The sequence below is a fragment of the Fukomys damarensis genome, unplaced genomic scaffold, assembly GCF_012274545.1.
Source record: "Fukomys damarensis isolate Sample0158 unplaced genomic scaffold, DMR_v1.0_HiC HiC_scaffold_19, whole genome shotgun sequence".
Lineage (NCBI taxonomy): Eukaryota > Metazoa > Chordata > Mammalia > Rodentia > Bathyergidae > Fukomys > Fukomys damarensis.
This window is the reverse complement of record NW_022900931.1, coordinates 55821318-55840170: the sequence shown is the minus strand read 5'-3', so window position 1 is coordinate 55840170 and position 18853 is coordinate 55821318. Positions and strand designations below refer to the sequence as shown.

Here is an 18853-nt window from a genome sequence, read left to right as displayed (position 1 = left end):
AACCTGGAAAAGCTGTTGCTGCTATTGATGCATAACATACTGTTATTAGTCTTTATATATATATATATATACACACACACACACACACACACACACACACACACACACATATATAAGTGGAATTTTGGGAAACTTTAACAGTGCTGCCAACTTTGGAGAAAGTCATCCCAATTTACTGTGTTGACTTGGCATTGTACAGAAATGGACAACCACATTGGTCTAGAAATGTTAATTTATTTTATTTTTCTTTCCATGTGTATAGGGATAACACATCCTACTAAATATGTAAGGTCATATCTATGTGGGTTTGATTACAGAAACTAATAAAGTATTCTCTAAATAATGAAAAAAGAATAAGATAAGACTATAAGAGCGAGAAGCAATTTAAATATGTTCAGGGACCATTTTCCTCTCCAGAATTAAGGATTATTTTGATGTTACATCATTGCCTTTTCTCTTTTACTTTCCTTTTTAGTTTTATTTTAGGATTCCCTATTTTTAATGTTCACACAGAGATTTCTTTAACTGAAATACCGAATAGTTTCTTTGGTGTGAAAAACTATAATAGTACACAGGATCCTAATGAGACAATTAATAATGTGAAATAGGAAGTAAAGGGCTAAAGGTGTAAAGAAAGTGGGAAGGGTGGGGGAAAGGTAATAAGGGAGAGGAAAAAAATATGAGAAACTGAAAAAATGGAAATAAAGTGTTTGTAAATGGGGAGGGGAGGAGGGGGTGGAGGGAGGTCAGGGACAAGGGGAAAAATGAGAATCAAGACCTATTATGTAAAGGTACAGAATCCCAATGATGAATGTAACTGTATTTGTAGATCTAGATTGTACCAATATCCTCAATAAAAAAGAAAAAAAAGTCAAGATTCCAGAAATTCAGCACAAGAATAGAATATTAAAAGCTGTTAGAAAAATAAACAAATCACCTATAAGGAAAAGAAAAGCCCATCAGAATCACAGCAGATTTCTCAACACAAACCTTCAAGTTAAGGAGAGCTTGGAGTGAAGTTCTTCAAGCCCTAAAAGAAAACAATCTCTGACTCAGATTAATGTATCTTGAAAAAAACACTGTCTTTCAAAACTGAAGGAGAAATAAGACACTTCCATGACAAGGAACAAGTGAAGAAATTCATGACCACCAAACCAGCACTCCAAAATGTTCTGCAGGATGTTCTGGAAAGAGATAACATGAACCCCAGCAAAATAAATCCACCCAGCAAAGCAAATAACTCAACAGAGTGGGGGAAAAAAAGAAAAACAACACCAGGAAAATAACATCAGAAGATTAAGTCAACATATACCAATTATAACCATCAAATGGATGCACACTGAGGCCATACTCTTTAGTGAAATAAATAGGATACACATGTGTAAATACCAGTTTCTCTGATATGAAAAACTGAAAGTGTAAATAAGGTCCAAATTGTATAATTAATAATGTGAAATAGTAAGAAAAGGTCTAAAGGGGTAGGGGAAGTGGGAAGGGTAGGGGAAAGGAAAAAAGGGAAAAGAAAAAGTATGAGAAAAGGAAAATATGGAAACAAAGTCTTTGTAAATAGGGAAGGATGGAGGGCATGAAGGGAGGGTAGGGGGATGGGGAAAAATAAGAACCAATAAACTTAATGAAAAAATTAGCATGGTATGGGTAAAAAAAAAAAACAGTTTTAAGAATCAGTGGAATAGATCAGAAGATGCAGACACAACTCCAAACACACTCAGCCACCTTATCCTTGACAAAGGAGCCAAATGCCTTCACTGGAAGAAAGATAGCCTCTTTGATAAGTGGTGCTGGAGAGATCTGCTTCCATAGGCCAAAGATTTAAAGTAAACCCATATTTTTCTCTATGTACTAAATTTGAATCAAAATGAATCAAAGATCAATGGGAAGGGTAGGAGAAAGGAAAGAAGGGAAAAGGAAAAATATGAGGAAAGGAAAAAATGGAAACAAAATCTTTGTATATAGGGAAGGGTGGAGGGGGTGAAGGGAGTACAGGGGAATGGGGAAAAATAAGAACCAAGATACATCATATAAAGGTAAAAGATCCCAATGATGAATGTAGCTATAATGTACACCTAAAATGTACCAATAAACTTTAATGGGGAAAAAATTTACTATCATGAAAACAGAAACACCAAATCTTCTGGAAGATAGGATAAATGGAACTCCTCAAGACACTGATGTAGGCAAAGACTTTATGAACAAAACCCTGATCGCACAGGAAATATCACCAAAAAATCAAAAACTATCTCATCTTATTAAAAAGCTGTTTCACAGCAAAAGAAACCACAACAGAGTGAAGAGGCAACCCACAGAGTGAGAAGAACTTTTTGGCAGCTGTTCCTCAAAGAACTGATGTCTAGAATAAATGTAGAACTCAGAAAAAAAATCAGACCACCCCCCCAACTGTTTTAACAGTTATAAATTTGTATTAAGTAGGTATTATTCCACGATGGCTCATGGATAAAGCTAGAAAAAGTAGTTTAAATGCATCCTGTAAACTCTTTTGATTTCAAAGTATTATTTTTATCTACCCAGTTACTGTTATTGTCTACATTATACAAAACTCTTTCTATAAACTTTTTTCCATTAAGTTTATTGGTACATTTGAGATAAGCAATACAGTTGCATTCATCATTAGGATCTTGTACCTTTACAGGACAGATCTTGGTTCTTATTTTTCCCCATTCCCTTGCCCTCCCTTCACCCCTTTCACCCTTCCCTATTTAAAAAAAACTTTGTTTCCATTTTTTTCCTTTTTTCATATTTTCCCCACCTTTCCTTACCCCAACCGTTTCCACTTCTCCTTCTCCTTCAGACATTACCCCCAAAATTTAAAGGCCCAATCCAAAAATGGGCATCTGAAGTGAATAGACACCTCTCAGACAAAGAAGTAGAAATGGAAGATAAATATAAGAAAAAATGTTCAACATTATGGTCATTCGAGAGGTGCAAATTAAAACAACGCTGAGATTCCATCCCATTCTATAAAGAATGGCTGTTATCAACAAATCAACCAGCACCAAATGCTGGTGGGGTTGTGGGGATAAAGAACTCCTTCTCCCTGTTGGTTGAGGTGTAGACTGATGCAACCACTGTGGAAATCAGTGTGGAGATTCCTCAAAAAAATCAAACTAGAGGTTCCATTTGACCTAACTATTCCCCTTCTTGATAGTTTCCCAAAAGAATTAAAAGCATCATCGAACAGTGACATATGGACACCCATGTTTCTACGGGCACAGTTTGTAACAGCCCAAATGCCCATCAACCAAAGAATGGATAAAGAAGACGTGGGTTTTTCTTTTTATACAAAGGACTACCACTCTGCCATAAAGGATAAGCTTGAGATATTTCTGGCTAAATGGATGAAACTTGATACCATACTCTTAAGTGTAATAAATTGAACACACATGTTTAACTACTGTATTGTTTCTCTGGTGTAACAAACCAAAAGTATGAATAAAGACTAAAATTATAATAGATATTGAGAGATTAGAAGAAAATCTTCAAATGGGGAGGGGAACAAAGGAGGGGGTGGGAGGAAAGGAAGGAGGGGACAAGAAAAAGAGAATATAAGGAAATAAATGGAAACTGCTTTTGTAAAAAAGGAGGGGAAGAGGGGTTGAAGAGAAGGGAGCTGGATGGATTACAAAGAGATCCAGAAATGTAAAAATTCCCTATGATTAATATTGTCATTATGTATCTCTAAAGTGTACCAATAAAATAAAAAGAAGAAAAAAACCAATAGTATCTCTGTGTGTTGTGGGATACCTTTCTTTGGGGGTTATGATATTGCAATTTAAATTTTTTACTCTGAAGGTGCGGCTCAGCGGTAGTGCAGGTGCTTAGAATGCACAAGCCCCTGGGTTCATTCTCCACTGCAAAAGAAATTTTAGAAATGGTGTGGAAAATATCTTGTCTTTCTTGTCCAATAGATAAAATGAAGTCAAAGTCTGAATGTCCCAGCTCAACCCACAATGCTCCTGAGATCCCCATCTTCCCTTCATCTTGGAAAGGCACATGGAGGACCACCCAATCCACCAGTCAGAGTCCTGAAGTCAGTGGCCTGCCCTCCTAGTCTCCTCTGCAGACTTCTGATGTCTACCACAAATCCTGCCTGGGATCTGTTCTTCTCACTCCACACTCTTTCTTAGAAAGGATGATGTAGGCCACCTGCCCAGAGCCCCTCAGATTCCTTTATGCTGCTGCTTTTCATGCCTGCAACTGTAATGTGCTCAGTAGCAACACAAGCACCTCTTCTTTAGCAGATTTCCTTTAGTTTGCCATAGTTGTGCTGTGCATTGGCACAGAGAGCCGGAAGGGCCTGTTTATACCCACTGTGGGCCCCTTAACAATCAGTGGTGCAGGAGAAGAAAGCTCCATTACTGTCTCTTGAAAGGCTGGTAACCCTGAGGCACAACTGACAGGCACAGATCCCTTTATCAGATCAGACTGAATCCTGACCTCTGTGGGACTCTAGCCTGATACTGCACCCATGCTTGGCTTCCTCCCCTTCCATGATCTGCTTCTCATGACTCCTTACTAGTCTTCCCTGGGTACGGCTCATAATAACATCGCCTTGTCTCAAGCTCTGCTTCTAAGGAACTCACTTAGAACCAGGAAGTAGATCCTAAAGAGGATTCTAAAGTTAATTCATTCCCCAGCCAAACAGAAATGGAGACCTCACTGTTGGTGATAATTGGATTAATGACAACACTTACCAAGCTGTATATTTCTTAGCCTATAATCACTAGTGCTTTCATCGGTGATGAGTTGTATAGAATACAGGTGAAAGGGAACCAGTGGTTCATGAGCTACATTTCTTGCATTTGAAAGGCATGGGAAGATAGTTACACAGACTAAGGGATTTGACAGCTTCTTGCCTGGTTTTACTGAAGCACGGAAGAAAAAAAATGACAGGTCAGGGCACCCAATTCTCAACTCACAGTGAGTGTGAAAGTCAAGAGGCCCCCACAGCGTCTTTTTTTTTTTTCATTTTTTATTAGTGCATGTTAATGCTGTACAATGGTGGGGTTTGGGAAAGGTGGTACATGTGTTTAGTATATCTTAATCGATTTCAGTCGTGTTATACTCTCCTTCCTCTCCACTTGTGCTCTTCTGCATCTCTAGAAGTTTACCTTCAGGTTTCCTGTTCTCTTCCTCTATTTTATTTTTGTTTTTAAAAATCTCTTCTATTTTAAGCATTCATTCACTTATGCATTTTTTTTTGTTTTTCATGTAAAATAAATCATATATCTAACTTTTTGAGTTTGGCTAATTTCACTTAACATGATGATTTCTATTCCATTCATTTTCCTGCAAATGACATGATTTCGTTATTCTTCATGGCTGAGTAGTATTCCATTGGGTATACATATCACATTTTCTTTATCCATTTACCTGCTGATAGGCATCTAAGTTGTTTCCATAACTTAGCTATCATGGACCTAACTGTTATAAACATTGGTAAGCGTGTATCACTATAATATACAGTCCTTAATTCTTTCATGAATATATTCGAGTGATATAGATCAGTCAAATGGTATTTCTATATTTAGTATTTTGAGGAATCTCCATACTGATTTCCATAGTGGTTGTTCTAGTTTACACTTCCACCAACAATCTGGGAGGATCACTTTTTCCCTGCTTCCTTGCCAGCATTCTTTGTTTTTTTGTATTCTTGTTAATAGCTATTCTGACTGGGGTGAGAGAGAAGCTCAATACACTTTTAATTTGCATCTCCCTGAGGGCTAGAGATGTTTTTCAACTACTTTTTCAAGAGTTGAACTTTTACTTTTGAGAAGTATTTATTCAGCTTATTTGTCTGCTTTTTTAATTGAGTTCATTAGTTTACTGTAGTTAATATTTTAAAGTTCTTTAAATACTCCAGGTATTAGTCCTCTACCAGAAGAGTAACTAACAAAGATTTTTCTCCCATTTGGTAGGTTGTCTCTTTGTTCCTTTGCCATGTGCAAACTTAAATTTTATATAGTTTCATTTCTTGATCCTTCATATTATTTCCGGTGTTTTTGGAGTCCTGTCCAGGAAATCTTTGCCTGTGACTATACCTTCAATCATTGCCTTCCAGCAGTTTCAATGTTTCTGGTTTTGTTGCAATATCTAATATAGCAATTTTAACTTTCTTCAGATTGATATTACATAGTATATCCTTTTATATCACTTTAATTTTTACCTCAATTTGTATCCTCATATTTAAAATGTGTTTCTTGTAGGTAGTATCTAGTTGTGTTTTACTTTTTACCTAACCTAACAATCTCTCTTTTAATTTGGGTATGTATAGTGTTTATATTCAATGTGATTATAATATGGCTAGAATTTAAATATATCTTGTTACTATATGTTCTGTCAGATCAGTTTTTAGTTCCATCTTCTTCTTCTATCTATTAGATCTTCTGTGTTAGTCAGCTTTCCATCACTATAATAAAATGCCTAAGGCAATCAACCAATAGAGAAAAGGCTTATTTTGGGTCACTGTTTGGAGGTTCCAGTCCATGACTGATTGACCTCTTTGTGTTTGGGCCCGTGGCTGGGCAACACATTATGGTGGGAGCCTATGGCAGAGCAAAACCACTCACCTCTTGGCCAAGAGTCAGAAAAAAATGAGAATAGACCATCCCACACTCCCCTTCAGGTATATCCCCAGTGACCTCAAGACCTCCCACTAAGCCCCATCTCTTAAAAGTTCCACCATCTCCCAGTGACACCACCTTGGGAACCAAGCCTTTAAATACATGGGATTGGGAAACCTTCAGGGTCTAAACTATGGCAGTATTTTTATGAGTCCATTTTAGTTTCTTTGTTGACATATTAGCCATAAGTTTTTGTTTTGTTATTTTAATGATTGTTTTAGTGTTTCCTAACCTGTGGAATGAATAACTTGTGATTTCTGGGGCTAAGGAGAAGTCCCCAAAACCATACTTCCCCTGGAATAAATAATAAATCAAGCTCTTTTCCATGAGAATGACTTCTAGATGGCAGAGTGAGGAACTCCATGAACTCTCTTCAGCACGATAACCAAAACGAGTGAAAATTATTTTTTAAAGCATCAATTATTTAAAATATCTGGAAATTGTTTTAGGAGAATCTAGTAAATAAAGAAGCATTTAAGAAAATCTATTAACTCTCAGTAAGAACACTCAGATTCTTTTGCATATGAGCACTACTTACTCCAGTGATGGCGACTCATTTAGAGCTGTCAGTGACACAAACAACCCACTGCAGCACTGTGCCATAGACTCACCACCACTGGCCTACTCTCCTCCCCACCCCTCAGCTCAGTACAATGCAAGTCTTACTCCAAGAGGAGGAAGCCAAGAAAGCAGGGTTCCTTCTCCTACCAGCTCCGAGTCTAGACCTATGGTCTCTCCCCAGGTGGGCCAGGCTGCCAGCATCTCTCATCTCCCACCACCCCTACCACATACACAACACACACACACACACACACACACACACACACACACACACCCCAGCTCTGCGTTGCAGAAGCTCTGTTCTAAGCAGCAGTGACTAAAGAAGTCTTGGGCTCCCTTCTTTCACCCAGCCCGCACTCATACAGCAGAAGTTCTACTTCAGGTGTGGCTAGTGAAGAACACTGGGTGCAAGTCATCCCTGCCCCAGCTTTCTCATAGAGAAGATATCCCATGCCAAAAGACAGGTAAGATAAGAATATCACAAACTACCACCCCACCCAATACCCTACTCATAGAAGCAGTAATGTGATTCAAAAGAAGTGGATCCCTGTTTAAACCTCCCATCTCAAAGGAATGGTAAGAGGTCAGGCCTCAGGAAAGAAGGAGACATAGAATCAGAGACATTCAGAGCTCCTCTCAGGTAACTGACTTTATTTGGACCAACAGTGAACTAAGCGTCAGGAAGCTCAAGCCCAAGGTTGCTGCTGAAAAGGGTGGAGATTTGAAAGTTAGGCAATTAAAAACAGGCCGGTAGCCATGGGAGCAACAAGCCAACTTGTAGACCAGTAGGATTTTTAAGAGAGAGAACCAGGGGAAGGGGCAGCTGAGAGCTCTTCGAGAGCCCTGTCTAAAGCACAGAGGCTGGCCTTAAAGATTACCCCTCAAGGAGGCTTCCATTTAATTGGATCAGAATGTACAGGACAGCAATTTATGTCCCGAGGCCATTGCTGAAAATAACAGAGTAATCATATGGCAATTAGTGGAAACTAACAGCTAGCCCTGAGACCCACAGAGGCGAGAGCTTAACAGAAAGATGAGTGAAGACAGTCAAAAGAAGGCCTGACAATCACAGTCAGCCCAGAAGAACTGCACTCCGGCCCAAGGCTGCTTCCTCTGAGAATAAACATCGGAAAGTCTATACAAGAGAAACAGACTCCTCTGAAATAGCCCAGCCAAATACCTAAACAAATGAGCAAACAACCACAGCAGACCACAGGGTGGATTAGAATCAAGTTATTACGTTTTCTAAAATTTCCAATTTTTGACCACAAAAACTGAAACACACAAAGAAACAGGAAAATGTGCCCCCCCCACCATACAGGGGGAAGAACAAGCCACAGAAACTGACTTTGAGTGTGATCAGATGTCAAATTTTATAGACAAAGATCTCAGCCAGGCATGGTTGCACACACCTGTTATTCCAGCACTCTGGGAGGCCGAGGCAGGAGGATCAGAGGTTCGAGCCCAGCCTGGGCAACTTAGCATGGCCCCATCCCAAATTTTTTTAAAGGCAGAGTAGGGGGATGTAGCTCAGTACAAATCCCCTGGGTTTAATCCCCAGTAGCAGGGTGGGAAAAGCTCTTCATGATGAAAGGTGTGTGACCCCCAGAACAGCAATTTGACCCCACATTAAAAGTAAAAAGCACCAAGCGCTTCCAGCGCCAACAAATTCAAACCAGTGGCGGGGGTTTGAGTGTTGAGTCGGGTTCAGTCGCCTTCATTCATGGACCTAATCCGGGTATTCTGCGGGAAGCTTTGGTTTCTAGCCAGCACGCTAGACCACGAGACAACGCGATTGCAGCAAGTGCTAGAAGGAGATGACAGCGAATTTGAAGATGATCCAATGAGGATTTTACATGACCTTCAAGTCTGGGCTCTGAAGGATGATGTTAATGCTCTGCTTGATAAAGCAAGATCAGAAAGTCAAGAAAGCATTGATTTTATTAAGGCAACAAAACTACTGATGAAAAAAAATTCGATGGATATCATAAAAATAAGAGAATTTTTCCAGAAGTATGGATATAATCCACGTGTCAAGGAAAATTCAGTCTGTGAACAGGAAATTGTTGATTCTACCCCAGAAATGGCCAGCTGTGACCATGTTCAAAAGCCTCATGGGAAGGATGAACTGCCTGATCCATCTGCCCCAGTTTCTGAGGAGCCTCTGCGCAGTCCACAGCTTGCAGATTTTGGAATGGAGCGGTATATGATACCTCAGGTTCTACCAAACCCTCCACAAGCCATAAGCAACCACAAGGAAGACCCCATAACTGAAACTCCACCTACGAGACAATCAGTAGTTAAAATACTAAAAACTCTAAAATGTGCTCTAAAGATGGATGATTTTGAGTGTGTAACTCCTAAATTAGAGCATTTTGGTATCCCTGAATATACTACGTGTCTAAATGAAGATTACACAATAGGACTGAAAAATATGAAGACTATCAAAAGTGAGGTGGCTGTAGAAACAGAATTCATGACCAGTGATAATAGCTTTGCCGCTGCTGGCCCCATAATCCAGCAATTGGCAAAAGGAGAGTCCAACTACACAGATTCCCCTTTGACTCCTACATTCTGCACTCCCGGTTTGAAAGTTCCTTCGGCAAAGAAAAACACAGCTTTGGTATCCACAAACTATCCATTATAAGAAATACAAAGTTCATCAAATGATTTTGAAGTTAAAGATTGTACTTCATTAGTTTTACATTCAGACCAGTGCTTGGAGAATTTTGCAGACCCTTCTTCGCCTACAATTTCATCTTATGAGATTCTGCTCAGAACACCCACACCTCCAGAGGTAACTGCTATTCCAGAAGATGTTCTCCAGATTTTGTCAAAATACAACTCAAACCGAGCTACTACAGTAGTAGTGAAAGCAGTGCCTCCCAGGGAAGGGCTCCTCAAAGCCGAGGGATGGAATATCCCAGAGGATGGCAACAAAGAAAACTGACAAAAAAATTCTAGAGGATCCATCCATTATACAAACTGAACAGAGTTAAGAACGAAGCAGAGCTGGATTTATTTGTTATTAATATTCCTTTCTCACTACAGGAGGATAAGGATCAGAAAGGTTTACAATAGATGACAATAAAGATTTAGGCACTGGCTTAATAAAAAAAAAGTAAAAAGAACTAGTAAAAGTAATCACATAGGCAATTATAAAGGCAATATAGTTGTACATTCCTTTAACTTTCTTCTCTTAAGTTGTTTTAATTAACTGCATGAAATAATGTGTCTATTCTTTTGATTTGTCCCACAAGATATAGATATGTAATATATTTGACAATAATAATGCAGAATAGGTGTGTGGGAGCAAAGTACGGAAATGACACCAGATGGTAACTCAACCCCACAGTAACATAAAGAGGACCAGAAGGCTCATATAACAAGTTCTACAAGTCTTGCTCTCCCTTCTTTATTCAGCTACATTAAAAGATTATAAAATTATGTGGAGTACTAATTACAAACAGTGTATTGTTGGGCTTGTTAAATACAGATGTAACGTGTATAACAATATCAGTATCGAAAAGAATACAAGTATAAAGAGTAGAGGATGAAGGGAGGGCAAGGATATGGGGAAAAAATATGAACCAAGCTATATCATGTAGAAGTACAAGATCCCTATGGTAAATGTAACTGTATTGTTTGCTTTAAATGTACCGATAAAATTAATGGGGAAAAACAAGAGTAGATTTATATGTTTCACTGGAATGAAGTCTGCATAAATCTGAAGTAGATTTTGACAAGTTTAGATGTGTATTTTAAGCTCCAGGGTGACTACTAAGAAAATAACTCACAAAAGAAAGAGAGAAGGAAAGGGAGAAAGAGAGAGGGAGAGGAAGAGAAGGAGGGAGGGAGAGAGAATTATCAAGGCCAAGAATTTTTAAAAGTTTTAAAAAAGAGTAAAAGAAAGTATAATGCGGGGCTGGGGATTTAGCTCAGCGGTGCCACCTCCTGCCTCGCAAGCACAAGGATGCAAGTTTGATCCCTGGTACAAAAAAAAAGAAAGTATAATGTGGGCCAGGGATTTAGCTCAGTGGCAGCACATCTGCCTGGTAAGCACAGTGCCCTGAGTTTTATCCCTGGTACCAAAAATAAATAAATAAATTAGGTATAGTGCTATTGACTTTACAGAAATAAAAAGAATTACAAGGGAACAGCATAAACAACTGTAAACCAACAAATCAGATAACACAGATGAAATGGGAAAAGTTCTATAAAGTCTAAGTTAAATCTAAACATAAAAGTCCTAAATTAAATCTCTTATAAATGTAACACAAAAATCCTCAATAAGATACTAGAAAACGTTCCCGGTACTGGAAAAAAAAAAAGATACTAGAAAACAAACTCCAACACTATATTCAGCTAATCATACACCATAACCCTATGAGAGTACCCCAGGAATGCCAGGTTGGGTTAACATCCAAAAGTAAATGACATCACAATACAATAAAGGACATATCCATGACTATCTCAATAAGTACATAAAAATTTCTAAAGCCAACACCTTTTTATGATTACAAACATCAAAAAACTAAGAATAAAGGCAACTTCCTCTAACCAATAAAGCTTTCTATGAATATCCAATAATTAACAGAGCATAAGCAAGACAGTGATGTCTGCTCCCACCTTTGGCATTCAACATAGCACTCAAGGGGCTAGCCAGGGCAAACAGAAAAGAAAAACAAATAAAATGCGATCAGATTGGTGGCCTGAAAGAAGCAAAACTACTCCAATTTGCAGATGACATGATATTACATATTGAAAAATCTTAAGAACTACACCAAAAATATATTAGAACTAATAATTTAGCAAGGTTGTAGAATCAATATAGAAAACTCATTTACACTACTCTACACAACCAGTCACCCAAAGTTGAAATTAAAAATACAATTACACAATTCCATCAAAAAAGAAAAAAAATATTCAAGTAAATTTACTGAAAGAAGTACAGTTTTCTTACTCTGAAAATATTTTGGAATATATAAATATAAAACACGACTCATCACCTGACAAGATGCTCAATCTCATTAGTGATCGTGGAAATGCAAATCATAATCATGAAATACTCACTAGGGTGACTTTAATCAATAAGCGTGTAATCCCAGCACTTTGGGAGTGTAGGGCAGGAGAAGCACAAGTTTGAGCCCAGCCAGAGCAACTCAGTGACTTAGTGAGACCCTGTCTCAAAAAATTAAAAAAAAAAAAAAAAAAAAAAAAAAAAAAAAAGATTAAGAGCTGGGGATTTAGCTCAGTGGTTCCACTGCCTGCCTCACATGCAGAAGAACTTGAGTTCAATTCCCAGTACCAAAAATAAAAAAGACTGGGGATGTAGCTCAGTACAAAAGCCCTGGGTTCAATTCCCAGAACCAAGGTGGGTAAAAGACAGTTAATAACAAGAGTTTGTGAAGACGTGGAGAGGCTGAAATCCTTCTATGCTGCTGTTGGGAATGTGAAATGGCGTGTCCACTTCGGAAAATGTTTTGTCAAACCATTTTACATAAAGCCGCTGCGGTGGTGTGTCCCTTGTCGACACAGCTACTCTGAAGACTGAGGTAAGAAGATCACTTGAATTCATGAGTTCAAGACCAGACTGGAAAAGAGTGAGCCCTTTTAAAAAAGAGCGAGAGAGAGAGAGAGAGAGAGAGAGAGAGAGAGAAAGAGAGACAGAGAGAGGAGAGAGCACATGACCTAGCATTTCCTACGAGTATGCCCCAGAGAAATGAAAATACATAAAGCAAAAAACCTTGAATCCCTCAGTGTCATAGAGAGAATGGATTGAGGAGAGAGGTGTTAAACATATACAGGAGCCAAAGAAGGTCTCTACGTATCGGTCCCTATGTTGTTCGTTTCTCCCCTAAAGATGACATGTTAGTTCAAAAGATCACTAGCACCAAACTCAAATTTTTACACATTCAATCATTTTTTAACCCCCCATACGAACATCTCTGCGGACATTTAGGGTAGGCCTGCCTTGAATCTTTCGCAAAAATTACACCCGGAGTCCGTGGGCCGTTGATGAAAGCGAGGTGTGTTCAAAAGACTTCAGGGTTCTACTGCCTTTCCAGGCTTCTGAGCGAGAGCCCCGCAGTGCTGCAGGTGACACCACCTGGACGCCCCTCACGCCCCTCAGCCTGGGAGCTCCCGACCTTCCTCCCTTCAGAGCAGAGCTCCTCAAACTCCACCTCGGGACAGTCAGACTCCCGGGTCCTCCCCAGCCGCGGCCTGGGCATCTAGCGAGGCTCGTGTGCACGACTGCCACCTCGTGCTCATACTTTCTTCTTTGTTCAGAGCCCCGCCCCACGTTCCCAGCCTCCGAGCCGGGACAGTCATGCAAATGAGCAATGACAGTGGCTTGACTGGAGGGGTGGGAGTGAGATTGGCACTCCGGAAATAATGTTAGCACAGGCAAAGGAATGAAGAAAAGATGTTTGTGGTCCTCACAAATCATAATGTCAGTCAACCTACGGAGCACAAGTAAGAAGGGTGACTTCCGCCATGAATGTAGAAGTCTCTCCTCAGAGGGGAGGGCTGGGCACACAGGCCAGAAGTTCTCACCTTTTAAGCAGTCTGCTCCTCAGGCTTCTTTCAAATTAGCCCCTGGTGAGAAATACATCCGTAACATGTCTGTGCATGTCTGTGCATGTATGTGCATGTGTGTGTATGTGTGTCCTCCTTTACCTTCAGGTTTTAAGAGCCCAAACGGATGTCTGAAACCATAGACAGAACTAAGCTCTCTATATGCTATGTGTTTTCTTATACATATCTACCTGTGATAAAATTTATAATTCACCGAGAGTAACAGTGACCAATTTCAAAATAGGACAGTTATAATGACATGTTGGGGTTTTTTGGTTTGGTTTGCTTTGCTTTGCTTTGGTTGTTTAAAACAGAGTCTCACTATGTAGTTGAGACTGACCTGGAATTCACTATGTAGCCCAGGCTGGTCTTGAACTCACAGCGATCCTCCTGCCTCAGCCTCCTGAGTGCTGGGATTACAGGGGTGTGCCACGACACCTGGCCTATTGGCATGTTGTAATAAAATAGCCAGCATTGCTACTCTTTCACTTGGGAGCCACTATTGAGTAAATAACACAAGCACCGCGACACAGCAATAGAAATCCTGACCCAGGTAGCTGCTAAGTGTCTGACGGGAGGGTAGTGATTGCGGCGAAGACACCAGACGAAGGACACATGTCCCTAGCAGGACAAAGCAAGACCTCCCCAGATTTCATCAAACTACTCAGAACCACACACAATTTAAAACTTATGAATCATTTATTTCTGGAATTTTCCATTTAATATTTTCAGACCATGGTTGACCATGACTAAGCGAAACCATGGAAAGTAAAACTGCACATAAGGAAAGTCACTATATAAAGATTCATGAAACAATACTTACCTTCGTGTTGCCATGTATTTTTATTTATGTTTTTATTTGCTTCTTTAAAAAAAATACCTGCTCCATGAGGTCAGCATCCATTCATGGGTGACAACCTGCCATATGAAAACCACTGCATTTAGTGACTTTTTTTTTTTCTCCTCCTGAACTATTTCCTTGGATTTTTAATGGAAAGGGAAAAGGCAAAGATTTTTTTTTTTTTCCAGAAGTTGCCTCTCTTTGCTCCATGTTACTGCTCAGCTCCAGTTATTCTGGGAAGCGCACACTTTGATTTGCTGGGGCCTCCAAATGCTGAATTGAAGGACAGGCTAGGATGACTGGTTAGAACAGGGAAGAAAGGGGGCTCTGCAGCAGCTGCCCTTTGCTCTCTCCAGCAATCAGAGGTACTCACAGGCAGCCTGCTGTGTACTAGAGGCCACCATGGTAAAACCGACCATCAGCCACTCATCACCCACCCTCTCTCTCTCTCTGTGAGTCATCAAAAAATGTTTGCAACCCCCTCTGTGGACTCCACTGTGAGTGGGATTGAAGAACAAGAGAAATTCCCAGAAAGCAAGAAAGAAAAAAAAAGAAATTTGAGATACATATAGTCTTGTATATGTGAAAAGCCGCATACAAGGAAATATAGGTATCAGAACTTCATAAAAGTTCTTCAGTGAATAAAGATGAGAGTCTCAGGGCTGTTCTGTTTTGTTATCAGTTGCTGTTTATCACTTACTGTGCCTCACGTATAAATTAAACTTTATCACAGGTGGATATTTATAAGAAAACACTGACAGTAACTGCCTAGTATGAGACCCTGGGTTTTATCCCTGGGACGGCAGAGAGCAGGGGGGCATCCTCACTATAAAACAAAGTTACCCAGGGCAGAATAAACAAGAGTCCACATCCTCAAAATTGTCCCTTTACATTTATTTAAAATAAAAATGTTAGATAGGAAATAATACTCTGTAAATAAATATTGTAGAGCAAGTGACCTGCAGTTTCACACCTCCACAGCCTAGAGTATCCAGAGTCGTTTTTTTAAGTACAGTGTATTTTAAGAATAAACCTCCACACTTTTAAAATTGAGTTTTCTCTTTTTGAAGTAGAGCTTCAAGCAACTACAAGTTTCCATCCTGCTAACCCCAGGCAGCAGTTGCTTTTAACTTCTATCTTTTATTTAAAAAACTTAATTGGAAGTTTTTGTAGCCAGAAGGAGCACTTCAAAGAAAGAAAGAAAACATACCAAAAATTAATACTTTATGTCACAGGTTAGTAGGGAAAGAAACAAAGATTACAGAAAAGAGGGGTTAATAGTATATAAGAAAGCAATGGAAGAAGGGAATAAGGCAAGAAATAGAATCAAGAAATCCACAGCATTAAAAAACAAAATGTGGAAATAATATTTTCCTTACTCTGAAAAGGGCAGGCGCAACAGGAGCCTTACAGCAGTATCTCTTAATTTCCCAAATAACCTGGCGGACCAGTGCACCCCTCCCACTCCCTTCTCCAGTGGTTACCCCTGTCTACACTTACACATCAGGGGCCCACAGCTCTCCCTACACCGCCATCTCTGAGCATTCCAGTCACCAGAGATTCTACCACCCTGAAAAAAAAGGTGGGGGGATTAAAACTGCAAGCATGATTTAGTGCTACACCTTTGCTGGCAGTGTGATGGGGTGAAAGGTCTTGGGCTGCAAAGGTCGAGATCAGAGTCCTTCTGGTCCCAGCGCTGCTGTAGCTCACATGAGACTTTGAGCAGACCCCTCGCCCTCTATGGAGCTCATTACATCATTACTCCATGATTTAAGGGTCGCGAATCTCCCATAACCCTCACCGAGGATACTAAGGTACAGTAAACCCAGAAGCTCTTTTTTTTTTTTCCTTCCCGGTATCAGGGATTGAACTCAGGTCCTTGCGCTTGCAAGACAGGTCACTGAACTGCTGAGCTAAATCCCCGGCCGGAAGCTCTTAAACAATGGATTCTACTATTTCAATTGGGAAACATTTCCCACACTGGCTTGGTGATAAGCAAGTTAAAAACAAGTTCTCAAGATCAGAATAACCATGAAATAAGACCAAATACTCCTCGTCCCAGAGAGGCAACACTTATGTTCCATAAAAGAATTTAAGATTCTTTTTCTCATGCTCTGCTTTAAAAGACTTTGCCCAGCTGCCAGTTTCAGAAGCATTTTCCAACAAGACCTTACAGACTCCGTCTATGATAAAAGGAGCTTTGGGGCAGGTGATTCACATGACAGAAGGAAAAACCCTGATAATTAACACTGAGCTGGGGTGAGAGGGGAGGACGCCAATGCTTCCTGAGCTTGAATCTGTCCCTTCCTTGGATCCTTAAAAAATAGTTTAGATTCCAGGCCCAGGAAAAACTGTGCGGTTTTGCAAAGGCAGTGAGGTACCGCACTGCAGCAAGGCAGCAGATCCTGTTCAGAACACCCCTTGCCACAGAGGCAGAGGCTGACACCCACACAAAAGAAACAGCCCCACGAATAGCAGCCCACAGGGCCAGCTAAGGAGATGCTGAGGCAGGAGGATCTCAAGGTCAAAGTCAGCATGGGCAACTTAACAAGACCCTGTCTCAAAATAAAATTTTAAAATAATGTTTAAAAGGGCTGTGCACGGAGTTTGGTGATACGGTGCTTGCCTCCCACGTGTGAGGCCGTGGGTTTTATCCTCAGTACTGAAAAAGAAAAAGACAGATGGGCCAAATAGCCTGCTGTATCACCCCACAGCCCTCTGCAGGTCAACTGCCTGTCACACAGACCCCGTGAGATGGGAGGTCTACACCTGTTCACACAGCAGGTAACTCACAGGCAGACCAGATCTTCAATGTTGGGACATAGAGTAAAATTATAAGGTAGGCTGAGGAGGGTCCCTTCTTAGGGAATCTGAATGGGGACAAGAAAATAGAGCAGTTAATGATAAGAGAAGAAGGTTAAAGGTCATGATGAATGAGAGGCTAGTGAGGCTGTGATGGGCTACAGAACCAGAGGACACAGATCAGAAGCAACTGGAACCTCAGCACTGCCCTCCTCGAGGTACATGCAGATACATACTGCAAATACACTGATGTATGAGACAAAATTGGCACAGGGAGGCTTAATATATACTAGGGTTCCGTAGAAAAAAGAATTCTTATATACCAGAGACACAGAAGTAATTCAAAGTCAGAAGCAGTGAGGAGCAAAAAGTTGAAGGCAAAAAAAAAAACAAACAAACAAAAAACACCACCATATAAATTGCCTGGTATCGGGCATGGTGGCGCAAGCCTGTAATCCCAGCACTAAGGAGGCTGAAGCAGGAGGATCGCTGTGAGTTAGAGACCAGCCTGGGCTACATAGTGAGTTCCAGGTCAGTCTCAACTACATAGTGAGACCCTGTCTCAAAAACGAAACAAAACAAAACAAAACAAATAAATTGCCTGGTATGTTTGATCCTAGCACAGAAGGGGCAGGGGGAGAGGAACTGTATGACATAAAGTGGCTCCCCACATATTAATAAAGGGAGCAATTTTAAATGTGTGACATCTAATTATGTGGCTTACAATCTGTAAGGAAAAATTAAAAATTTAGAGGAAGGCGAAAAGCAAGAGACCCTCTCTGAGACACCTGGGTGGGAATTCTACACCTGTGGAACAAGAAAAAAAAAGTCTAAAATATATATATAATTGGGGTACTAGAGGAAAAAAAAGGGGTCAAAATTGAAATGTAAAGAAATAATGACTGAAATTTTTCCAAATTTCATAAAAGAGATAAATTTAATGGGCCGGGGATTTAGCTCAGTGGTTCTGCCACCTGCCTCGCAAGTGCAAGGATCCAAGTTCAATCCCTGATACCAAAAAAACAAAAAAAGATAAATTCAGGAGAGACTTCAATGAAGAAGGAGGTGGCAAGCAGTGCTTTCTCCCTCAGCAGTGACTTACTGTATGGCTCACAGTGACTACTGACAACTAAATCTGCCTTTGCATTTCACACAAAACAATCACCAAAAATTTTTAAGATAAAAAATAATAAAAAGGTTTAAAAGTCACAGTAAGGAAAACAACTGAAGCTGGACTAAGAAGACAGAAGTTGAATTTGAATTAACCCTTGGAAAATGAGTGGGGTTTACAAAAGCACAAAGAATGAAAAAAGTCATGAAAATTCAAATAAAGTAATTTTGCCAAAAAGGCTACAGTCTAGTGAGTGATCAGAAGAAAGTCTTGATACCGAATGAGCTCAACTCGGTGAGG

General features: G+C 40.0%; 1 protein-coding gene across 1 annotated transcript; it reads left to right on the top strand.

Moving 5' to 3' along the window:
- Positions 1-8943: 8943 nt before the first annotated feature.
- On the top strand, positions 8944-10255 carry LOC104867466 (spindle and kinetochore-associated protein 3-like). The gene is given in 1 exon segment (XM_033766296.1): positions 8944-10255. A coding segment is annotated over 1 exon segment (1227 nt). The 3' UTR covers positions 10171-10255.
- Positions 10256-18853: the final 8598 nt, after the last annotated feature.